This window comes from Peromyscus eremicus, chromosome 23 (genome assembly GCF_949786415.1).
Source record: "Peromyscus eremicus chromosome 23, PerEre_H2_v1, whole genome shotgun sequence".
Lineage (NCBI taxonomy): Eukaryota > Metazoa > Chordata > Mammalia > Rodentia > Cricetidae > Peromyscus > Peromyscus eremicus.
The window spans coordinates 41,634,624-41,661,303 of record NC_081438.1 but is presented as its reverse complement, the minus strand read 5'-3'; the positions used below and the strand labels follow the sequence as shown (position 1 = coordinate 41,661,303).

The 26,680-nt window shown below is 37.7% G+C and overlaps 1 protein-coding gene across 1 annotated transcript in view; it reads right to left on the bottom strand.

Moving 5' to 3' along the window:
- The window catches only part of LOC131897952 (vomeronasal type-2 receptor 116-like), a 93,360-nt gene that overhangs the window by 33,140 nt on the left and 33,540 nt on the right, over positions 1-26,680 (bottom strand). The window contains exons 4-5 of the mRNA XM_059248980.1: positions 3,154-3,249; positions 2,530-2,708 (exon numbers count right to left, since the gene is read on the bottom strand). Of these exons, the coding sequence (XP_059104963.1) occupies positions 2,530-2,708; positions 3,154-3,198 (224 nt within the window). The 5' untranslated portion in view covers positions 3,199-3,249. The remainder of the gene's footprint in view (positions 1-2,529; positions 2,709-3,153; positions 3,250-26,680) is intronic.

Genomic DNA, 26,680 nt, shown 5'->3' with positions numbered 1-26,680 from the left:
CATCCAAAAAGTGACAACCCTGCTCCCAACAGAGTCATAGAGATCACCATGGAGGATTCTAGATGGATGCTTAGGTATCAAGTAAGTCTCTGTCATTTTAACTGATTCAGGGGCACTTTTGATTATATATACTTCCTGCTCAAATTTGTCTCTCTTATTTCTGATGGTGTTGCTAACAAGTTGTTTTATAAGTTTAACAGAAGCAAGCAGATCTACCCAGCTCCTCCCAACAAGGCTGCAGCTGCATGGTCAGTCCACATAATATATGAAAATTGTGTCCTGTTTATTTTTAAGATAATAGGTCATCTGCTGAAGAAGGCAGACTCACAGACAGGGTCATCTTGCTGACAGGCTTCACACTGAAAAAGATATCCTCACAAACTAGGTTTAAATGAAAACCAAACTGAAGCTATCATGCTATTACTTGGCAAAAAGAAAAAAAACTTTTTACTATTCATTTATTAAAGGAACTTGCTTTTCAATCATTCTTCCTATTAATCAGCTATATATGTCTTCTGGTAAATGATTGGATAGAAAAAAAAGGATTAAAGTTTATATAAGTTTGAGGGTCTTAGGAAGGGATATATTATGTACACACAAGTTGCAAAGGTCTGAGGAAGTGACTTAAGGTATGTGAAAATAAGACTTAAAGATTTCTAAGTTTCAGAGTTTTATGTTAGTATTATGTGGAGTTCTAATAAGATATTAATCTAGCCTTGGTAAAGCACTGGCTACTATTATCATAGTCACAGGCCAAAATTTTTAATTTCCTTTCATTGTTTACTAGACATAGACTTAAAAGTGCTACTGACTATGCTGACTGTGCTGAAAATATCCATGTCATATAGTTAGTTAGTTAGTTAGTTAGTTAGTGTGTGTGTGTGTGTGTGTGTGTGTGTGTGTGTGTGTGTGTGTGTGTATAAAACTTGGCCAGAAGAAAAAGTATTCACTTTTGTAACTGAGAACCATCCTTTGGGTCCCCAAGGTTTTACTAAATCTATAAAGTGCAAGTCTACCCCAGCTGTATACAAATACAGGTTTTGTTCTTTTATACAATGAGGATTTAAGCACCGATTACAGACAGTGTTCATGACAATATATCTAAAACTTTTATCTCCGTAAGTAAACTTAAAAAAATTAATATTAGCTTCAGGCAGTCGTGACTTGGATCCACCTATGACAGATCAAACAGACTCCTGAAAAAAGCTCCTGTCAGTTAACTGTTCCAGCTTTCCTCCCTGCTGCCTATCCCTCAGGATGGACTCTCTCCTCCTGGCCTTGGGAACAATCCACCTCCTGCTGTAGCGGGATACTGAACTACAGTATTTCCATCTTGTAAAAGCATTCCTAAGAGAACTTTAAGTGCTAAATAAATTAGGCATGTATGTTGGTATTTTTCTTTTCACATACTCCATAATACCACAACTACCAGGACTACAGGCCTGGAAGACTGTTTCCTGCTCACAGAGCAGTGCATGGATTGGACCTTAAAGAAGATACTTTTCAGTAGAGGACCATCTTAATCTAAAATTGATGTTCAAATGCACAAAGGTACCAACGATAGCAACAATAGAAAAAAAGTAGGAAATATGAAAAAGCAAGGCCAAATAAATCCTCTACAATATCATAACAAACCAACAAATGAACTCAAAGATACTGAGAGAGACCAAGTGCCAGATGATTCGTTCAAAAGGCAAAAAGATGATGTCCTAAAAGAAGATAGAAACAAGCAAGTGAAACCAACTGGGCATTGAGACGAGATGCAACACTGTACAGGAAAACAAAGGCTGAGGGACAAGTACAACAGCAATTTATATATATATATCAAAGACTCAGTACCAAGAAAGTCAGATCCTAAATGGAAATTGAGATTATTCCGGGGGGAGAACAGATAGAAATGTTGGAAATAAAAAACACAAAACCTCCAATAAAAACACAGGGGAAAGTGACCACAGGAGAACTGACTAAGCAGAAGACAGACTATCAGGCATAAAGGATGTGATTTCAGAACACTGCATTAAAATATCAATAAGGAATTAATAAGTAATAAACATGACCACAGTGTCCAAACTCTGAGATATTTTAAAGAGACCAATGCAAGAACCTGAGGGAGAGGAGACGCTAAACTATGTACTAAGGACATGGGGATTTAGCAGAAACTCTCCAGGTCTGTAGAAAGAAACAGACATTCCGACAGGAGTCATTTAGATTCTCAAGTATATGTGAACAGGGTGGAGCCTCTCCTTGTCATATTAGAGTCAATGTGTGAAAACAATATAAGACTGTCCGTGGACTCACAGAATGGACAGACACAAAAGTTGTTTTCCCTCTTTGATCTCTACCTGACTGAAAAATAAACAAGAGGAAAGCAAAGGTCTGTAAGATGCATAATGAAGGAGGAAAGTTTGCAACCGAGTGTCACATTTCTGTGTATACAGTTCATTATATTCAAAGGAATTACATGTGCACAGAAGAGCACGCACTGTCATGTAGCCAGAATACCCTTAGCACAGTCACACAAATACTTACAGAAAATTATCAAATATATCCGGTTTGATCTCAAAAAATATATGGCTTTTGTCGAATCCTTCTACTGTGATGTAAATGGGGACAAATGCACCTAGGATTATGTCAGCCTTCATGTAGGTGCTGGGCTTCCAGTAATCAAAGCATCTCTGATGATTCATTTCCCCTAATGTAAACAAAGACTGCAGGAGTAAGAAGAGACAAAGCAAAGGAAGGGACATGTCAGGGTCTGCACCACACAGAGACAATGTCCTGCAACTAGACTGAGCTGTGGAGGAGATGATTGGCTTAGGTCATGGAACAGGCTCAGACCTCAACAGTATCAGAGGAGACTCTGTATGCTACAGCTGGCTCCTGATGTTGCATCAGGCTCTTAGGCTGCACATAGTCTATGGTTCTCATGCCAGACAAGGGCACAGACAGAAGCAAAGTCCAGACAACTGAGGGTAAGTCAGAGTGCTGAGCTTCTCCTCTAACTGTAACTAGAGTGGCCCTGCATGAGCTGGTTTTTCTTACTTCTATTCCCCTCTCATGCACGTGCTCTGGGGATATCCTAGTCCTGGGGCTCTGCACCTGCATCCTCTATGCTGGTGGAAAATATGTTTGTTTCTTTCCTTCTTCACCCACCTCTATGATTTGATAATGGTCTACAGTGGCTTTGAAGAGCGCCATAGCCAGAGACAGAATTATGGGTCATCAATCCAGATTGTTTGATTTAGATTGCTGTTTTGGAAGACACAGATAAACATTATAAACACTGAGAAAACGCCATAGCTGGCCCCCACAAAGCATGCACTTGTAATATTCCATACAATGATTTCACAAGAGGGTGAAGTGGTGATGTCAGTTTCTAGTGTCTGCCATTCAGAAGCACAGTGATCTTGTATCTATCCTGACTTCCTGGTCTCCTCTCTCCTCCTTGTAGAAATAATTATGAAAATGGAGAAAGGAGTAAGGACGTTCCAGACAAGTACAGAAGATCATTTCCCACCTCAACCATTCAAAATATTAGGGTTCCCAAACAGTAATCTGTGTTCTGCTATTAGTGGAATCTGGTACCTCCTTTCCCATCTACATTTTGTAAAAATTCACAATGAAATAGAATCATACTTGATTTATACACTTCTTCTTCTCTCCTGTAATACTATTAATCAGAAATACAGTCGATACACTGATATATATTATGGATAATTATTATATAGTATAAGACAAATCAAATTTTTGTATATGTATATATGTTAGAGAGGTAGCAACAATTTATGAAAAAAGAGGCCATGGATTTTCAAAGGAGCAATGAGGACTACACTGGAGACTTTGGAGTACATAAATGGAAGGAGAAATCATGTAGTTATATTCAATAAATAAATAAATGGATGTCTCTTATGTATAACCTTACAAAATTTTGATTATTGGAATCCTTAAAATATACACAAAGTATTTTTCCATTCAACACTGTATATTTAGTAGTAGTAGTAGTTCTGCACACAGCTTGAAGTATTTCTTTAAATTATTCCTCTTTTGTCACTGAAATGTGTTCTTTGACAAGTAATTCCACAACACCCTGATATTCAACCTCTCACAGTCACCGTTCAAACTTATGTTAGGGGATTGACTGTTTAGGATCCAGTTTTGACTGAGATCAGACAGCATTTGATTTTTTATGTCTAGCTCATGTCCCTGAATATAATCTCTGCATTCATTTGTATGTTCAAAATAATAGGATTGCCTTTCTTGAAAGATTGAATAATACTTATATGTATGAAGAAATACATATGTATATACATACACATATATGTATGATACATTTAACAACAGTTACTGATGATAAAATTCCTCATAATCAAGAGCCCATGAACGGCTGTATGAGAAAATGTGGAGGGAGGAAATGGATGTGAGAGCAGGCATGATTATATTACAATCTCAAAACAAAGAAAAATGTTTTCTCTGCATAAAAAAAATCAAGTAATACAATATCTTGCATTCATGTGTTGAAGGACAATCAAGTCATTTCTAATTGTGTGCACTCTAAATTATGCTTCAGTAAACATGAATGGAGATGTGTCCTTGACCAGCATATGTCATGTGTTGTTTTCATATGTATGATGTTGGAATCACTCACTTAGTGTATACAGTGAATACTCTATTTTTAACTGACTGAGGAATTTTTGTGTTATTTTCCTTGATAACTGTGTAATATTAAATTCTCTCTGTCTTGGTTAGGGTTTCTATTACTCTTATGAAGGAAAACATTTAATTTTTGTGGTTCTCTTATAGTTCAGAGGTTTACTTCATTATCATCATGGTGAGAAGCAAAGCAACAGGCAGGCAGACACAGTGCTAGAGCAGGAGCTGAGAGTCACTACATCTTGACTTGGAAACAACATGAAGTGGTCTGATTCACTGAGTGGGCATATATGAGAACTCAAAGTCCTGCCTCCACAGTGACACACTTCCTCCAATAAGGCCACACCTGTAACAACAAAACCATACCTAATAGTGGCCCTCTGTGGGGAGCCATCCCTCACCCCCACACTCCCCCCAGAGTACTCTTGAGTAGGAGCAGCAGGAAATATTAGTTAGAAGGATAGAGGGGAGAAAAACAGAGAGAAATGCAGGATAGCCTCATAGTGTAGATGCAACCAACCGTCTTATTAAATAAGAAACACAGAACCAATGCAAAGAAGAAAGCCAAGAGGTCAGTGCTAAGAGCTAAAACCTTATCCTTCCTCCTGCGGTGGTCCTACCTCTCTGAAAGGAGAGCTACTTCCTGTGTTAAAGTCTTTATAAAGACTTTCGGCCAGGCGGTGGTGGCGCATGCCTTTAATCCCAGCACTGAGGAGGCAGAGCCAGGCAGATCTCTGTGAGTTCGAGGCCAGCCTGGTCTCCAAAGCGAGTTCCAGGAAAGGTGCAAAGCTACACAGAGAAACCCTGTCTCGGAAAAAAAAAAAAAAAAAGACTTTCGGTTCTGCCTTCTCATTGGTTGTAAACCCAGCCACATGACCACCTCATCACTGAAGGTCTTCTATGGTTGGTACTGAGATTAAAGGCGTGTGTCTCTAATGCTGGCTGTATCCCTGAACACACAGAGATCTACCTAGCTCTGCCTACCAAATGCTGGGATTAAAGGCATGCACCACCACCGCCCAGCTTTCCTATGGCTTGCTAATAGCTCTGACCCCGGGCAACTTTATTTATTAACATACAAATAACATTTTAGTACAAAATAAAATGTCACCATATTTCCCCTTTTCTATTTTAATAAAAAAAGGAAAAAGCTTATAACTAACATAAGAAAAACTATATACAAAAGTACAATAACTATATACAATATATACAAGTAATAAATACACAAACAATGTCTAGTTCATTTGTATTTGACAAATTCAGAGAAAATAATTCCATTACCTATCCTATTTTGGTAAGTCCAAAATGTATCTAATTCACTTTCTATCCTAATTAATCTTCAACTATAACTAACTAATCTTCAACTCCCTCAGAGATCCAAGAAGGAAATAATATTAGCTAACAAAAATAAAAACAGGAAGTACATGCAAGCAACTTCCAAAAAATTGTGAGTTCACAGAAACAGCCAGCTGCCTGGACATTCATCTGAGGTTTCTCTGCAGTGTTGGGGCATCATCTTCAGCCTATAGGCTTAGCATATCTGACAGACTCATTTGTAAAGTAGGATGTACACAAGGTCAACAGTTCAACCTCACATTGGGTGAGAGAAGTCTATATACCAGAAATACCTGAATTCCACTAGTGTCATGTCATGATTCAGGATTTTAAATTCTGGAAATTGTTGATGGTTTTTTAATTCAGCTGTCCATTCTTCTTGGCTGTGTATATATGGCTTCATCTCAGCATCCCGTTCTTCTCCACATCCCTCTATTAATGCTATTCTACTATTGAGAGGCGTGAGCTTACTTACTCTTCAAGAATAACTGTTTCAGCTACTGTTCTACTGCACATCATAAGCCATCAGCCCACTGCCTGTTCGGCTGCCTTCAAAGAAAAGGGCACTGTACCTTTCCCCGATTGCGAAGGCCACTTCAGGGATGGTGCCATATTGTCCTGGCCTTAGAAGATGCCTTTTGATAAAGCCATAACCACACTTGTTTTGACAAGAATCAGTAGTCCTTTGTTTCGTGTCCTGTCTGTCCTGTTTGTCAGCAGTTGATTCGAGGATACTTTGTTGTCCAGTGGCTAACTTTTGCCACAATGAAAGTTAACTCCAATTGCAGTTTTTTCAATGCCCATATTTTCTCTGAAGTAGATTGGTACTGCCAGGAGCCGATATGTCTCATAGTCATAACAAAAAAGAAACATTTTCTAAGTTATTAAAACATTTTAAATGCCATATTCTGTAGATCTCTGAAGGGTTTGAAGATGACCTATCTAAAATATATCTGCTCAATCTTGAAAACATACCTAATATGACTACAAGTTCTATTATAAAGTCTAACTACTAACTTTCATTTCTTTATATCCTAATAGTTGGTAATAACAACATTCAAGGATCAGAAAATTGCATTACATTGTTAAATGAACGGTATAAGTATGATTAGAAATATACATATAGCATTTTCTAACAATATCAAATTCAATATATATAATTTGTATACAATATAAAACAATCCAATCCAATGTAAAGTATTTACATTTTTCTTTTCTTTTTTTTTAAACAAGAACCTTAAATCTAATCTCCTTTGCTTAGCCCTTTCCCTAACCCTTGACAACAACTTGTAACCAACCCCCCTAATCAATGAAAATTATCCCAGACCCAAAACCCATTAAAAGACCAAAAAAAAAACCCACCTACCCCACACACCTCTTTGGGAATGTGGGCATCGAATTCTTAAAATTGCTTCCTGTTGGGTATGGGCAAAGGTATCTTTATCCTGAAAAGAAAAATTTTAAGTTAATTGTTAAATTCTGGGAAAGGTAACTATATCCTTCGTTATCCAGTCTGTGTATAATGCCAAAGTTCAGGGTTTATCTCAAATCCTTATTCAAGTAGTCTTTGAGACTGGATCATCTCAGCTAGCCCTCTCAAAATTGCTCTGAGCACTTTGTAGTTCACAGCTGATCTTAGATGATGTTTGTCAGCTTAGTGATGTTATTATTGTCCACGTGGAATTGTTGTTGTTGTGGGGCCCCACCTTCTTCTGGAGACTTCAATTGATGTTAGGCCTGGCCGTGAATTCCTGCAGAAAACTGATAAGAGACTTGAACACAAAGACTATATATGCAGCTTTTTAGAATTAGTTAGTACTCTATATGACCATTCATATCTTAACAAAGTTTAAAATGTATATATATATAAATCTTGTAAATTTTGATATAAAATTCATACTTTAAGAAAAGTTTAAAGAATCAGAATAGAATCAAAGAGTTGAGATTAGTAACAGAAGAGTCCCTTAATTAATTTGACTTTTCTCCTGTCCCATAGCAGAAGATGGCTCTTTTCTTCTGGCATGATGCAGGGAGTTTGCATTTTCTTTTTAACAACATGCTTGAGTTTAAAGAAGGAGAGAGCCATTCTCCAACTCCAAAGTCAGCTTTAAATTTTAATTGAACTGGGACTATTAGAAGACCAATACTGTTAAATCTTTAGAGAAAAGCAGAAACAAACATTTAGGAAGACATAAAAATTTTTAGATAATATACCCATACACCATTTCACTCTGTTTCCTGGGATAGATGATTTGTCCCTTTTCTTCAGTTGTCTCATTTGTCCAGTGTTCTTCAGATTCCTTAACCTTCATTCTCCTAAAAGACAAAAACAAAAACCTTTCCCCAAGGCTTTTTGGGGATGTTCCTTTTTGGCAAGTTATTGTCTGATAAAATGAAAAGGCATGTGTTACTGGTATAAGTTAGTTTAAATTGGATGTTCATGCTAGTTGATGAACTATCACCTCCTCTAATTAAGAGGTCTCTCTTGTTCAAATCGAACCTTTATCAATTTTGATGGTACCCACAGCTTATCTTCTCCTGTAGAAATAAAAGCAAAACCTCATCCCCAATGTAACATATATCCTGGTTTCCATTCTGAGGTCAGCACATCCTTAAAGTATATAGGCTGATTTAATTCTGTAGTTTTTTCTATTATCCAATGTCTCTGCAGCTGTTGTTCCTTTCTCATTGGCATTGAGAAAATTCAAAGCTAATAGAGCATTATGCAGTCTATTTCTGGTTTTTTTTTTTACCCCTTTCTGTTTGTTTAGCATATCCTTTAGAGTTCTGTTTGATCTTTCTATAACTGCTTGACCTGTAGGATTATGTGGTATAACTGTAATATGGTTTATATTGTAATAAGCAAAAAACAGTTTCATTTTAACAGAGACATATGATGGAGCATTGTCAGTTTTGATTTGTGCAGGTATACCCATGATGGCCATAACTTCTAGCAAATGAGTGATTACAGAATCAGCTTTTTCAGAACTCAAAGCAGTTGCCCATTGAAATCCTGAATAAGTATCGATGGTGTGGTGTACATATTTCAATTTTCCAAATTCTGCAAAGTGAAACACGTCCATCTGCCAGATTTCATTCCTCTGAGTACCCTTTGGGTTACATCCTGCTGGTAATGGCGTTTGATTGTAGAAGGAACAAGTAGGACATTTCTTTACTATTTCTTTGGCTTGTTGCCAGGTTATGGAAAAATCTTTTTTTAAACCTTTACTATTGACATGATGTTTTTTTATGAAACATCTGAGGCCTCCAGCACATTTCCTATTAATAATTTATCAATCTCATCATTGCCTTGTGCTAGAGGGCCTGGCAGACCAGTATGGGATCGAATGTGAGTTATATATAAAGGATGAATCCTTTTCCTGAATGTATCTTGTAATTGAATAAATAGTGAAGTTAATTCTGAAGCATCAGGGATAAATTCTGCAGTCTCAATATGTAATACTACTCTTTCAGCATACTGAGAGTCAGTTACTACATTGAGAGGTTCTGAAAAATCCATTAATACCAACAGAATAGCATACAATTCTGATTTTTGAACTGAATTATAAGGACTTTGAACCACTTTACTTAATTTTCTGCCTTTCCTTGTTTGTTGACATCTGTATAAAATGTACAAACTCCAGATATGGGTTTTTCCCGGACAATTGGAGGCAAGATCCAATCAACTCTCTTTATAAGATCAATTCTATCACTTTTGGGATATTTGCTGTTAATTTCTCCCAAAAAATTACTGCAAGCTTTTTGCCAAGGTTCACTTTCTAAGCATAATTTTTCAATGTCCTCCTTAGTTAAAGGTACGACAATTTCTGCTGTGTCTATTCCTGCTAACTGACAAAGTCTCAATTTTATTTTCCAAATCAAGTCAGAGATTTTTTCCACATAAGTTTTTAATTTTTTATTTGGTTTATTTGGTAAAAATATCCATTCCAATATAATATCTTCCCTCTGCATTAATATTACTGTTGGAGAATGCCTAGAAGGTAAAATAACCAAAATGCAATCCAGCTTTGGATCAATTCGATCTACGTGTCCTTCATGTACTTTCTTTTCTACCAAGGCCAATTCTTTCTCAGCTTCAGCTGATAATTCTCTTGGACTATTTAAGTCCTTGTCACCTTCTAAGGTTTTAAACAAATTATTCAGTTCATCATTTTTTACCCCATCAACAGTTCTTAGATGAGAAATGTCTCCAAATAATCTTTGAAAGTCATTAGGAGTCTGTAGTTGATCTCTCCTAATTTGCACCTTTTGAGGTCTAATTTTTTGTAGCTCTATTTTATATCCTAAATAATTAATAGAATCTCCTCTTTGTATCTTTTCAGGAGCAATTTGTAATCCCCAGCAAGGCAAAATTTTCTTTACTTCTTCAAACATTCTTTCTAAAGTATCTGCACTTGAGTCAGCTAGTAAAATATCATCCATATAATGATAAATTATAGATTTAGGAAATTTTATACGTATCACTTCCAATGGCTGTTGTACAAAATACTGGCACAGAGTTGGGCTATTCGACATTCCCTGTGGAAGGACCCTCCATTGAAATCTTTTAACCGGTTGAGAATTACTACAAGTAGGCACTGCGAAAGCAAATCTCTCTCTGTCTTTTTCTTGTAAGGGTATTGAAAAGAAACAGTCTTTTAAATCAATAACTATGAGAGGCCATCTTTTGGTAACAGAGTAGGCAAAGGAATTCCAGATTGTAGAGAGGCTATTGGCTGAATTACTTTGTTAATTGCTCTAAGGTCTGTTACCATTCTCCATTTACTAGATTTCTTTTTAATAACAAATACAGGAGAATTCCAAGGGCTGGTTGATTCTTCAATATGCTGAGCATTTAACTGTTCTTCTACCAGCTCTTCTAAAGCCTGGAGTTTCTCTGTTGTTAAAGGCCATTGCTGAACCCATACAGGCTTGTCTGTTGACCATTTTAAAGGTAGAGCTGTTGGTGTTTTTAGAAGATTATCAGTTGTTGTGCCCTGTTCTTGTATGACATGGATGGCTGGTGAGCACTCACTAGAATAATATCTTCTAATATTTCTCTCAGAAACATGTACTAGTTTATGATTTGTTTCTGAGATTGGAGGGATGTTAACCTGAGTATTCCATTGTTGCAACAAGTCTTGACCCCACAGGTTCATAGCTATGTTAGCCACATATGGTTTTAATTTTCCTCTCTGTCCTTCTGGACCTATACATTCGAGCCATCTTGCACTCTGTTTCACTCAAGATAATGTCCCAATTCCTAACAGTTGAACGTTTACCTCCTGAAGAGGCCAAGCTGGATGCCAAAATTCTGGTGCAATTATGGTAATGTCTACACCTGGGTCTACCAGACCAGACAACAAAACACCATTTATTTTTATTGTTAATTTTGGTCTTTGTTCATTAATAGAAGTTTGCCAAAAAATTTTCTTTATTTTTTTCCTGAATTTCCTATTCTCTCTGTTTCATCATTCTGACCAGCATGATTTATTCCAATAGGCATTTGGTTATTTAGTTGCTTTGAGTAGGGGTTTCCTCTACAACTGCAGGAAAGGTTTGAACTGGATTTACTGTGGGGGCCTGCCTGAGGCCCCTCTGGGAGTTTCCCAAAGCCCAAGGCAAAGGATTACCCTGTCTGTCCCTTGTTGATCTACATTCGTTGGTCCAGTGTTTTCCCTTACCATACCTTCTGCATACTCCAGAAGGAAGGGACACTCTGTTGCCAGTGTTCCTTGAAGAAACATTATTTCTAGGAATGACCTGTTTACAGTCCCTTTTCAAATGTCCTTGCTTTCCACATCCAAAACATCTAACGTTTCTCAAACCTTTTGAAATTGCTTCTCTTACCCACATATCATCATGGTCATAAGCCTCAAATTAACCGTGTCTCTAATCCAATATTCCAAGGGTGCAGATCTTGCCTTTAATGGCCTGATTATTCTTTTGCATGCTGCATTTGCGTTCTCAAAGGCCAAAGATTTGATTATTATCTGACTAGCCTCTGAATTTGGGACCATTCTCTGTACTGCTGAAGTCAATCTTTGTAAGAAATCTGTGAAAGATTCTTTTGGGCCCTGTATAACCTTTGTAAATGACTCAGTTTTTTTTTCCTGGTTTCTCAACTCTGTCCCATGCATTCAAGGCTGCCATTCGACATAGAATTAGGGTTTGGACATCATATAAAAATTGTGTTTGTACTGAAGCATATTGGCCTTCTCCAATAAACTGATCCTGGCAGACTTGTATTCCTTTATCCCTCCATTGTTTTTCTATACTTTTAGTCTCCTCCTTGAACCACATTTTCCACTGGAGATTTTGTCCGGGTTCAAGAACAGCCTGTGCCAGCTCCCGCCAGTCCTGTGGTAGAATCCTATTACGAGTTGACCAGGAGTTTAACATTTGCTTTACATATGGGGAATGCATGCCATAAGATGCTATTGCCTCCTTAAATCTTCGTAAGTCTAACATTTCAATTGGAATCCAAGTATTTTGTTCATTCTCTTCACCAGGTAGTTGCTGTATGGCTACCGGATAAATTAAGGGTGATTGTGTGAAAACAGGCTTTCTTTCAGTAACCTTATGATCCAATTTTGAAACAACTTCACTGTTTATTTCTTCTGTCTGAATTTGAATTTCTCTATAATTCCTTTTTACAGGTTTAACAGATTTTTCTAAGACTGTTATCCTGGCACTTAAATTGACTATCTTTTTAATTTTTTATTTTATTTATTTATTTTTTTTTTGGTTTTTCGAGACAGGGTTTCTCTGTGTAGCTTTGCGCCTCTCCTGGAACTCACTTGGTAGCCCAGGCTGGCCTCAAACTCACAGAGATCCGCCTGGCTCTGCCTCCCGAGTGCTGGGATTAAAGGCGTGCGCCACCACCGCCCGGCTGACTATCTTTTTAAATAGTAAAATGAAGATAAGAAAAGTAATAAACTGAATAATTCGATCAATATTAATCTTCTCATATAGTTGTTCCATTGTCAGAGTGCCTAAAATTTCAAACAAAACCCATTCAAACAATTTTCTTCCAATGTACACACAAAGCCCATTTTCTTTAATGTAGAAAAAAAAATTCTCTTTTAAATAGATATGTTAATTGACTTACCAAGTCTGTGTAGAACAGTAGAAATCTGAGGGAATTTCAAAACAACCACCTGGTGTCCAAGGTGTGAATCCAGATATATATATATATATATATATATATATATATATATATATATATATATAGAGAGAGAGAGAGAGAGAGAGAGAGAGAGAGAGAGAGAGAGCAAGAATGCGTAGCCACAAGTTCTAACTTGCTTAAATCCAGCCACGTTTTTCCCGCTTGGGCCGAGTAAAACCTTTGCTTTACAGGCAAGGGCCCTGTTCGGCAGGGCAGGCCTGAGTTGTTTGTAGCAGCGGCTTTTTGCAAGTAGCTCCAGCTGCGGGTCAGTCAGACCTGGGCCCGAGCTAGGGAGCCGAGCCGCCCAGGCTGGAAACCAGACCTGCTGCCAAGCAGGATTCTTGTCACGTTGGGCGCCAAAGGTAGATGTAACCAACCGTCTTATTAAATAAGAAACACAGAACCAATGCAAAGAAGAAAGCCAAGAGGTCAGAGCTAAGAGCTAAAACCACCCTTCCTCCTGCGGTGGTCCTACCTCTCCAAAAGGAGAGCTACTTCCTGTGTTAAAGTCTTTATAAAGACTTTCAGTTCTGCCTTCTCATTGGTTGTAAACCCAGCCACATGACTGCCTCATCCCTGTCTGTCTGTATAGACCTCCAGGTCTTCTATGGTTGGTATTGAGATTAAAAGCATGTGTCTCCAATGCTGGCTGTATCCCTGAACACACAGAGATCTACCTAGCTCTGCCTACCAAGTGCTGGGATTATAAGCGTATGCTACCACCGCTTGGCTTTCCTATGCCTTGCTAATAGCTCTGACCCCCGGGCAACTTTATTTATTAACATACAAATAACATTTTAGTACAAAATAAAATATCACCATAATGTCCTGGCATCTATTCCTCCTGGGTGACTTTCCTTCTTGTTCTAGAGCATTCAAGTGTGCTGTTACGTCACTAGTGTGAGATTTCTTCAACTTCTTTATGTGGGCATTCAGTGCTATTGATTTTCCTCTTAGCACTGCTTTCATAGAGTCCCATAAGTTTGGATATGTGGTATATTATTTTCATTGATCTCTAGGAAGTCTTTAATTTCTTTTTTTATTTCTTCCTTGACCCATTGGTGATTCAGTTGAGCATTATTCAGTTTCCATGAGATTGTAGGCTTTCTGTAATTTTTGTTGTTATTGAAATCTAACTTTAAACCACAGTGGTCTGATAGAACACAGGAGGTTATTCCAATTGTTTTTTATCTGTTGAGATTTGCTTTGTGGCCAACTATGTGGTAGATTTTAGAGAAGGTTCCATGGGGTGCTGAGAGAAGATATATTCTTTTTTGTTAGGATGGAATGTTCTGTAGATATTGATTAAGTCCATTGGAGTCATAACATCAGTTAAGTCCCTTATTTCTCTGTTAAGTTTCAATTTGGCAGATCTATCCAGTGGTGAGAGTGGGGTGTTGAAGTCTCCCACTATTAATGTGTGGAGTTTTATGTGTAATTTAAGCTTTAGTCATGTTTCTTTTATATATGTGGGTGCCCTTGTGTTTGGGGCATAAATGTTCAGAATTGAAACTTCATCTTGGTGAATCTTTCCTGTGATGAGTATGTAATGTCCTTCTTGATCTCTTTTGATTGATTTTAGTTTGAAGTCTATTTTGCTGGATATTAGGATGGCTACACCAGCTTGCTTCTTAAGACCATTTGATTGGAAAGATTTTCCCAGCCTTTTATTCTGAGTTAGTGTCTATCTTTGATATTGAAGTGTGTTTCTTGTATGCAGCATAAAGATGGGTCCTGCTTTCGTATCCATTCTGTTAGCCTGTGTCTTTTTATAGGTGAATTAAGTCCATTGATATTAAGGGATATTAATGACCAGTGATTGTTAGTTCCTGTTATCTTTTGCTAGTAGTGTGTATGTACTTCTCTTCTTTGGGGTTTACTGCTGTGGGGTTATTTATTGCCTGTGTTTTCGTGGGTGTATCTGACTTCTTTAGGTTGAAATTTTCCTTCTATTGCTTTCTGTAGGGCTGGATTTGTCAATAGGTATTGTTTGAATCGGGTTTTGTCTTGGAATGTCTTGTTTACTCTGTCTATGATGATTGAAAGTTTTGCTGGGTATATTAGTCTAGGTTGGCATCCATGGTCTCTTAGTGTCTGCATTACATCTATCCAGGTCCTTCTGGCTTTCAAAGTTATGACTTTTTTGGCTTGGTATTTTCTTTTACTGACGAATCTATTTCCTCTATTGTATCCTCTACTCCAGAGATTCTCTCTTCCATCTCTTGTATTCTGTTGGTTATGCTTGCATCTGTGTTTCCTGTTTGTTTACTCAGATTTTCTATTTCCAGCATTCCCTCTGTTTGTGTCTTCTTCATTGTTTCTGTTTCCCTTTTCAGGTCTTGAACTGTTTCCTTCACCTGTTTAATTGCTTTGTTTCTTGTGCAAATTAAGGCCTCCCCTCCCTCTCTCACTGCCCCAGAGAACCTCTTAGATCAAAAAGGACTTTCCTCTTACCAGGCATTTCAAGCTGTGATGCAGATTGACTAGCTATCAATACTCTTCCCCCATCCTGTCAGGAAACTGATGGCAGAGGGAAAAAGCGACAGTTTTAACTTTTAGTGACCTACAGACTTTTCCTACCCTATCATCTGTAAGTTTATAGTTGAACACATTTATGATAGACTCGTAATGCCTTCACCTAACCACAATAAGGATATATTTCTAGCACACGAATTCCTTTCCTGATTTATCCCAACTTAACTTTCATAGTTCAGTACAAAAGACCCAGATTAGTCAAAGCGATCATAAGCAACAACAATAGTACTTGAGGTGGTACTACCACAGATTTTCAGTTACACTACAGGACCTAAGTAATTAAAAAAGAGTATGGCTTTGCCATCCAAAAATATTCATTGACTAATGAAATATAAATAAGAACCTATACATAAATTTATATCCATATACACATGTGTCATTTAACAAGAAGTCCACAGTACATTTCAGGGATTTAACAGCAATACTACAAATTATGCAAATCAATCCAGATAGCTATAATGAGAAGAATGATACTCAATCCTTTACCCAGACCAAGCACAAAAGTCAAGTCCACAGGAATCAATGGCCAAATACCATGAATCTGACAGAAGAGAAAGTAGAAAACAGGCTTGACCTCATTGACACAGGAAATGACTTTCTGAATGGACCGCAATAGTACAGACATTAAAAACAAAAATTAATAAATCAGTCCTAATGAAATTAAAGAGTTTATGTACAGCAAAGATCACCATTACTTGAGTGAAAAAGAAGCCACCATCCTGGGTAAAAATCTCACCAGCTCCATATCAGAGATAAGCATAATATGTAGACTATAAAAGCAACTAAAATATTAACTTTTGTTAGATCTACGCATGTGCAAAAAGGGAACAGACCACCAAATTCTATGAAACTAGAAGCGAACTTTATTCCAGAATAAAAAAAAATCACCATGGGGAACAAAAAGCTTATCACCTAGTTGAGACCACAGCTAGAGTTCAATGTAACACAATTCTTAAGAGGTTTTATAATAAAAAAAATACCTAGAGTCAGATATTGGGGTAAGAGCTGAAAGACCAGAGAAGCAGAGCAGCAAGCCAATCGTTCTTACCCCTATGAAATCCCCCACCAAAAGATAGCTAGTGCTTCTCTCACCCCACCTTATCATTCCCTCTATCCACCCAGATCTATCACTTCCTTTCTGTCTGTATATACCTCCAGACATCTATGGTTCACTAATGGCTAGCTCCTCCTTCTGATTTTCAGGCAAGCTTTATTAGAGCAGAAATAAAATATTACCACATTTCCCCTCTTTTTGTCTAAAATAAAAAAGGTTATAACTAATATAAGAAAAACTACATACAATAAGTTCAATAACTATATACAATTCATATAGGCAATATGCTGTGGGATGTTCTGTATGGCAAATGTGTTGCTAATTAGTCAATAAATAAAACACTGATTGGCCATTGGCTAGGCAGGAAGTATAGGCGGGACAAGGAGGAGAATAAAGCTGGGAAGTGGAAGGCTGAGTCAGAGAGACACTGCCAGCTACCACGATGAGAAACAGCTTGTGAAGATGCTGGTAAGCCACGAGCCATGTGGCAAAGTATAGATTAAAGGAAATGGATTAATTTAAGCTGTAAGAACAGTTAGCAAGAAGCCTGCCACAGCCATACAGTTTGTAAGCAATATAAGTCTCTGTGTTTACTTGATTGACTGTGGGACTGGCAGGTGAGAGAGATTTGCCCTGACCGTGGGCCAGGCAAGAAAAACTCTAGCTACAAATGGCGTCCAACGTGGTGACAAGAGTTTCCACCTAAAAACTGAGAAAAAAATATTCTAAAACGGAGCTAAAAACAGTTCCTAATTGTCTCTCTCAAATGAGCGGCAGCTGCTGGTTTGAGCTACTTGTGGGTTCCTAGCTTGAGTGCTCAACCTGCAGTATGGCGGGAATGAGGCCTCTGCAAGTGGCACATTAAGCTGCATGGTGGATTTAGCCTTTGCTAGTACAAAACAAAAAAAGAGGTTTCTGGACTACATGCTGCTTGGATAAAAGCATAGACCCACGATAGCTCCCAGAGCTGGTGGTAAACGTAGCCATGTTGGGAAGCTGAGGTGGGCAGAGCCAGCAGCCACAGCTGCTACAGTTTAAAGCAAGAGATTCACAATAAGACAGATTCAGATGTAATAGTTTACAATGTGTGTAAAATATACGTAGGCTTGAAAGAGACAAAAAAGGTGATATATACAGTTATAGAAACAAATACATAGTTTTAAAAAATAAAGTCTTTAAAGAGAGAGTAAAATTAATATAGAAAATAAGCCACATAAAGATGAATATTACACAGAGAATCTGCATTGTGTTGTCTTTGGGATTCTTAACTTCAGAAAAACATTTGATTGTAAAAGCTGTTGAGTTATGCCAAAATGTATATTTTAAAGATACCTTGACTTCAAAATTTGAATATAAGGATATGTTGCTTTGGAAAAGAGTCTCTTTTGTTCCCACAGAATGCCAGAGACTATGGATTTGTTCAAGATTAAGATACATCAGGTTTGACCAGCCAAGACCCCCTGAAGGTCTCCGATGACACTATGGCCCAGATGATCCAACATCCAGAACGATTTGAAGGCAACTGGCTCAGACGATACACCCTCATGGACTATTCCATAATCCTAAAATTTTCTTTGTATCCCATAAGATACAGCGCCCCCCTCCAGCAGGAAGTAGTAAGAGAAGCTACGCCCAAATTCCCAAATTATATGTAATTTTACTTTGTTAAGGTTAAAACCTTCCTTTTGAAAAAAAAAAGGGGGAAGTGCTGTGGGATGTTCTGTATGGCAAATGTGTTGCTAATTAGTCAATAAATAAAACACTGATTGGCCATTGGCTAGGCAGGAAGTATAGGCGGGACAAGGAGGAGAATAAAGCTGGGAAGTGAGTCAGAGAGACACTGCCAGCTACCACGATGAGAAACAGCTTGTGAAGATGCCGGTAAGCCACGAGCCATGTGGCAAAGTATAGATTAAAGGAAATGGATTAATTTAAGCTGTAAGAACAGTTAGCAAGAAGCCTGCCACGACCATACAGGTTGTAAGCAATATAAGTCTCTGTGTTTACTTGATTGGGTCTGAGGCTGTAGGACTGGCAGGTGAGAGAGATTTGCCCTGACCGTGGACCAGGCAAGAAAAACTCTAGCTACAGCAATAAATACAATAAGTTCAATAACTATATATAACATATAAAGGCATTAAATACATCAACAATGTCTAGTCCATTTGCATTTGACAAATTCTGAAAGAATACACCATTATCTATCCTATCTTTGTGAATACAAAGGACTGTGTTTAATTCACCTTCTATCCTAATTTGCATTACCAAATGAAAACTATCCATTGATGTCTTTCAAACTTGTACACTTTGCACCTCTTTAGTGAGTTTCTTTCCAGAATTTCTTAACAAGGAAAACTATAACTATCTAATCTTCAACTCCTTCAGAGACCCAAGAAGGAAATAATATTAGCTGAGTAAACAGGAAGTATAACTAAGCGACTTCCAAAAAATGTGAGAAATGACAGAAGCAGCTGGTTGCCTGGACAGTCACTCAGGTTTTCTCTGCAACGTTGGGGCATCTATCTTTGGCCTACAGGTCTAGCATATCTGACAGACTCATCTATGAAGCAGGATTTTCTGAAGGGCCTTCCTACCTTGTCTTTGCAAGGCGCAGCAGTCCTTTCTTTTGTGTCCTGCTTGTCCATTTGGACAGCATACTGTCAGCAGTTGATGTAAGGCCACTTTCTTGCCCAGTGGCTAACTTTTGCCACAAATAAAGTGAATACCACATTGAGTATCTTCAATGCTCATCATCTTCTTTGAAGTAGATTGATGCTGCCAAGAGTAGACATGTCTCATAGTTCAAAAAAAAAAAAAAAGGAAAAAATCTATTTATCATCTTAAATGCCATATTCTGCAGATCTCTGAAGTGCTTTAAGATGACTTGTCTATCTAAAATATATTTCTGCTTGACCTTGAGAACAGACTTAATATGACTACAGGTTTCATTGTAATGACTAACTACTAACCTGCATTTCTTTATTATCCTAAATAGTTGGCAATAACTTCCAAGGACTAGAAAATTGCATTGCATTGTGAAATGAACTGTATAGGAATGATACCTTGAACAAGATAGAAATATATGTACAGCATTTTCTAATAAAATCAATCTCAAATTTGTATCTATACACATAATTTATATACAATATACAAAAATTCAATCCAATGTGGAATATTTAAACCTAGTAGTTGCCTTCTAAAAGTAGATTCAATAATCTAGCTTCCTATCTTATCATATCTATAACCTCTCTTTTTTCTTTTCAGAGTACATTCAATAATCTACTCTTTGTCATATCATTTCTATAACCTTTTGTTTCAGTGGTTCAACATATGAAAGTCTGTAAATATAATCCATCATATAAATAAACTAAAAGAAAAAAAACCACACAATCATCTCATTAAATGCTGAAAAGGCCTTTGACAAAATTCAACACCCCTTCATGATAAAAGTCTTAGAGAGATCAGGGATACAAGGAACATACCAAAACATAATAAAGGCAACATACAGCAAGCCTACAGCCAACATCAAACTAAATGAAGATAAACTCAAAAGGATTCTACTAAAATCAGGAACAAGACAAGGCTGCTCACTCTCTCCATATCTATGAATATAGTACTTGAAGTTCTAGCCAAAGCAATAAGACAACAAAAGGAAATCAAGGGGATATAAATTGAAAAGGAAGAAGTTAAACATTTGCTTTTTGCAGATGATATGATAGCATACATAAGTGACCCCAAAAATTCTACCAGGGAACTCCTTCAGCTGAGAAACACCTTCAGTAATGTGGCAGGATACAAGATTAACTAATAAAAAAAACCAACAGTAGCCCTCCTATATATAAATGATAAGTGGGCTGAGAATGAAATCAGAGAAATACCACAAACAACATAAAATACCTTGGGGCAACCTATCTGATAAGAACTTTAAGTTTAAGTCTATAAAGAAAGAAATTGAAGAAGATACCAGAAAATGGAAAGATCTCCTATGCTCTTGGATAGGTAGAATCAACATAGTAAAAATGGCAATCTTACCAAAGGCAATCTTCAGATTCACTTTAATCCCCATCAAAATCCCAACAAAAGTCTTCACAGAATTTGAAAGAACAATACTCAACTTCTTATGGAAAAAACAAAAAACATAGGATAGCCAAAACAACCCTGTACAATGGAGGAATGTCTGGCATCACCATCCCTGACCTCAAGCTCTAATATAGAGCTACAATATAAAACAACGTGGTATTGGCATAAAAATAGACACATAGATTAATGGAATTGAATCGAAGACCCTGACATTAATCCAAAGACATATGAATACCTGATATTTGACAAAGAAGCTAAAATTATACAATGAAAAAAAGAAAGCATCTTCAACAAATGGTGCTGGCATAACTGGATGTTGACATGTGCAAGAATGCAAATTGATCCATTATCTATGTCCATGCACAAAACTCAAGTCCAAATGGATCAAAGACCTCAACATAAATCCAGTTACACTGAACCTGATAGAAGAGAAGTAGCACAGACACTGAGAGCAACAATTAATAAATGGGACCTCCTGCAACTGAGAAGCTTCTGTGAGGCAAAGGACAGGGTTGTTGATGAATTTCTAAGCAGTCTTATTAAATAAAAAAACAATAGCCAAATATAGGGGTGAAAGCCTTAGAGATCTGGGAAAGAGGAATAGCCACCAGCTAACCTTACCTCACCACGCTGCAGCTTCGAAAGTGAGCTACTTCCTGTATACCTGCGCCATTATTGCCTTGCTGTTCTGCACTCTCATTGGCTCTTAGCCCAGCTACCTCACTTCCTTGTCACTGCCTATCTGTACAGACCTCCAGGTCTCTATGGTTGGTATTGGTAAAGGCATGTGTCACCACACTTGGGTCTGTTCCCTAGTATGGCCTTGAACACACAGAGACTCTGCCTGATAAATGATCAGATTAAGGGCATCTGCTACCACTGCCTGACTTCTATGTTTACTTAAAAATCGCTGGCCTTTTTCCCCCTTGATCTCCAGGCATGCTTTATTTATTAACATACAAAAAAATATCACCACATTTCCCCTTTTTGTCTAATAAAAATAAAAATAATAAAGTATGATATAAGAAAAACTATATACAATAAGTACAATAACTATATACAATATACAAGCAATACATCAACATTGTCTAGTCCATTTGCATTTGACAAATTTAGAGAAAATATTCCATTATCTATGCTATTTTGGTGACTTCAAAATGTACGGAATTCACTTTCTATCCTAACTTGTATTATAAACAGAAAACTATGATATGATGTCTTTCAAACTTTTACATTTTATAGCTCCTTAGTGAGTTTCTTTTTTTTAATTTCTTGACAAGGAAAATTGTAACTACAACTATCTAATCTTCAACTCCCTCAGAGACCCAAGAAGGAAATAATATTACCTAGTAAAACAGGAAGTACAAAAGGCAACTTCCAAAAAATGTGAGTTGACAGAAACAGCCAGCTGCCTGGACAGTCACCTGAGGTTTCTCTACAGTGATGGGGCATCATCTTCAGCCTATAAGCTTAGCATATCTGACAGAATCATTTGGGAAGCAGGATGTACACAAGGTCTACAGTTCAACCTCACATTTGGTGCAAGTAGTCCATGTACCAGATAAACTTGAATTCCACCAGTGTCCTGTCAGGATTTTAAATTCTGGAAATTGCTGATGTTTTTGGCATTCAGCTTCCCATTCTTCTTGGCTTGTGGGTAGCTTCATCTTCTTTATTAAATGCCAGTCTACCATTGAGAGGTTAGACTCCGTCAGCCTAGTTACTCTTTCAAGAATAACTGTTTCAGCTACTGTTGCACTGTACACCAGAAGCCATCGGTCCACTGTCTGTTCAGCTGCCTTCGAAGAAAGGGGGCACTGTACCTTCTTCAGATTGCAAAGCCACTTCAGGGATGGTGCCATAGTGTCCTGGCCTCATCGGACGCCTATTGCTAAAGCCACAACCACACTTGTTTTGGCAAGAATTGGTAGTCCTTTGTCCTATTTGTCCATTTTGGAAAGCATACTGTCAGCAGCCAATGTGAGGGCACTTTGTTGCCCAGTGGCTAACTTTTGCCACAATGAAAGTTAACTACATATGCTATTTCTTCAATGCCCATATCTTCTCTGAAGTAGATTGGTGCTGCCAGGAGCCAACATGTCTCATAGTCATAAAAAAAGAAAAACATCTCTTACTAAAACAGTTTAAATGCCATATTCTGTAGATCTCTGAAGGATTTGAAGATGACCTGTCTAACTAAAATATATCTCTGCTTGACCTTGAAAGCGTACCTAATATGACTCCAATTTCAATTGTAATGTTTAACTACTAACTTTCATTTCTTTGTATCCTAATAGTTGGTAATAACATTCAAGGATCAGCAAATTGCATTACATTGTTAAATGAACAGTATAAGTACAATTATCTTGAGCAATATTAGAAATATATGTATGGCATTTTCTAACAGTATCAATCTCAATATATATAATTTGTATACAATATATAAAAATCCAATCCAAAGTAAAGTATTTAAAACTAGTAGTTGTCTTTTAAAAGTAGATTCAACAATCTACCCTTTATTCTATCACTTCTATGTCTTTTTTTCAGAGTAGATTCAATAATTTACCTCTTATCTATAGCCTCTTTTTTTCTTTTCTTTTTGTTTAAACAAGAACCTTAAATCTAATCTCCTTTGTTTAGCCCTTTTCCTGACCATTAGCAACAACAACTTGTAACCAATAATCCTAAACAATGAAAATTATCCCAAACCCAAAACCCATTGAAAGACCAAAAACCACCTGTCCCACCTCCTGGGAATGTGGACATCATGTTCTTAAAATTGTTCCCTGCTGTTTGTGGGCAAAGGCATCTTTAGGGGATCCTGAAAAGAAAAATTTTAGGTTAATTGTCAAGTTCCAGGAGAGGTAGCTATATCATTTGTTGTCCAGTCTCTGCATAATGCCAAATGCAGGTCTTATCTCAAGTCCTTGTTTGAGTAGTCTGTGAAGCTGGATCATCTCAGCTAGCCATCTTGAAACTGTCCTGAGCAGTTTGTAGTCCAAAGCTGATCTTTTGGTGATGTTTGTCAGCTTAGTGGTATTATTATTGTCCACATGGAATCATCGTTGTGGGGCCCCATCATCTTTCAGGAGACTTCAAATTTGATGTTAGGCCTGGTCATGATTCCCTGCAGAAAACTGATAGAGACTCCAACACAAAAATCCTGTATAGGCAGCTAAATAAAGCCTTTTTCTAGAATTGTTATTACTCTATATTACCATTAATAACAAGACAAAAGTTAAATACATATATATATATATAAATCTTATAAATATTGATATAAAATTCATACCTTAAGAAAAGTTTAAAGAATGAAAATAGAACCAAAGAATTGAGATTAGTGGCAATAGAATAGTACTTTAATTTTTTTGTTTTCTTTTGTCCCATATCAGAAGATGGCTCTTTCTTCTGACATGATACAGAGATTTTGCATTTTCCATTTAAATGCTTGGGGTTAGAGAAGGAGAGAGCCATTCTTCAACTCCAAAGCCAGCTTTAATTTTTAATTGAACTGGGACTACAAACAGACCATTTGTGGTAAGTGTCTGTAGAGAAGAGCAGAAACAAACATTAGGAAGACTTATGAAATTTTATATGTGATATACCAATAGGCTAATTTACTCCTTTTCTTGGGACATTTTTTTCCAGATGATTTGTATTTTTCTTCAGATTTCTCATTTGTCCAGTGTTCTTCAGATTCCTTAGCCTTCATTCTCCTGAAAGATAAAGACAAAAACCCTTCCCCAAACCTAACTTCAGAGAGGTTCCTTTTTGGCAAGTTATATCTGATTAAATGAAAAGCATTTGTTAGTGGTGTAAGTTAGTTTAAATTGGATGGTCATGCTAGTTGATGAACTATCATCTCTTCTAATTAAGAGGGCTCTCTTGTTCAAATCAAACCTTTATCAATTTTGATGGTATCCATAGCTTTTCTTCTCCTGTAGAAACAAAAGCAAAACCTCATCCCCAATGTAAAACATATCCTGGTTTCCATTCTGAGGTCAGCATATCTTTTTATTTTTGTTTTTATTTTTATTTTGCAATACAGTTCAGTTCTACATATCAGCCACAGATTCCCTTGTTCTCCCCCCTCCAGCCTCCCTCACCTTCCCCCCGACCCACCCCCCATTCCCACCTCCTCCAGGGCAAAGCCTCCCCCGTAGACTGAGATCAACCTGGTAGACTCAGTCCAGGTAGGTCGAGTCCCCTCCTCCCAGGCCGAGCCAAGCGATCCTGCATAGGCCCCAGGTTTCAAACAGCCAACTCATGCAATGAGCACAGGACCCAGTCCCACTGCCTGGATGCCTCCCAAACAGATCAAGCCAATCAACTGTCTCACCCATTCAGAGGGCCTGATCTAGTTGGTGACCCCTCAGCCATTGGTTCATGGTTCATGTGTTTCCATTCGTTTGGCTATTTGTCCCTGTGCTTTATCCAACCTTGATCTCAACAATTCTCGCTCATATAAACCCTCCTCATTCTCACTAATTGGACTCCCAGAGATCCACCTGGGGCCTAGCCATGGATCTCTGCATCCAGATCCCTCAGTAGTTGGATGGGGTTTCTAGCACGACAATTAGGGTGTTTGGCCATCCCATCACCAGAGTAGGTCAGTTTGGGATGTATCTCGACCATTGCCAGCAGTCTGTTGTGGGGGTATCTTTGTGGATTTCTGTGGGCCTCTCTAGCACTTTGCTTCTTCCTATTCTTATGTGGTCTTCATTTACCATGGTCTCCTATTCCTTGTTCTCCCTCTCTGTTGTTGATCCAGCTGGGATCTCCCACTCCCCCAAGCTCTCTTTCTCTCAAACCTCGCCCTTCATTACCCCCACTCATGTCTAGGCTGTTCATGTAGATCTCTTCCATTTCTCCATCATTGGGCGACCCCTGTGTCTTTCTTGGGGTCCTGTTTTCCAGGTAGCCTCCCTGGTGATGTGAGTAGCAGTCCAGTCATCCTTGTTCCACATCTAGTATCCTCCTATGAGTGAGTACATACCATGTTTGTCTTTCTGAGTCTAGGTTACCTCACTCAGGATGATTTTTTTCTAGATCCATTCATTTGTCTGCAAACCTCATAATGTCATTGTTTTTCTCTGCTGAGCAGTATTCCATTGTGTATATGTACCACATTTTATTTATCCATTCTTCAGTTGAAGGGGATCTAGGTTGTTTCCATGTTCTGGCTATTACAAACAATGCTGATACGAACAGAGCTGAGCAAGTGCCCTTGTGGTATGATTGAGCATTCCTTGGGTATATGCCCAAGAGTGGTATAGCTGGATCTTGGGGGAGATGGATTCCCAATTTTCTAAGAAAGTACCATATTGATTTCCAAAGTGGTTGTACAAGCTTGCATTCCCACCAGCAGTGGAGGAGAGTTCCCCTAGCTCCACATCCTCTCCAGCATAAGGTGTCTTCAGTGTTTTTGATCTTAGCCATTCTGACAGGTGTAAGATGGTATCTCAGAGTTGTTTTGATTTGCATTTCCCTGATGATTAGGGATGTTGAGCAATTCCTTAAATGTCTTTCAGCCATTTCTCCCCATACTTATTCAATATAGTACTTGAAGTTCTAGCCAGAGCAATAAGACAACATAAGGAGATTAAGGGGATACAAATTGGAAAGGAAGAAGTCAAGCTTTCCCTATTTGCAGATGACATGATAGTATATTTGAGCGACCCCAAAGATTCCACCAAGGAACTGATACAGCTTATAAACACCTTCAGCAACATAGCAGGATACAAGATCAACTAAAAAAAAATCAGTAGCCCTCCAATATACAATGGACAAAGAAGCTGAGAAGGAAATCAGAAATACATCACCCTTTACAATAGCCACAAATGACATAAAATACCTTG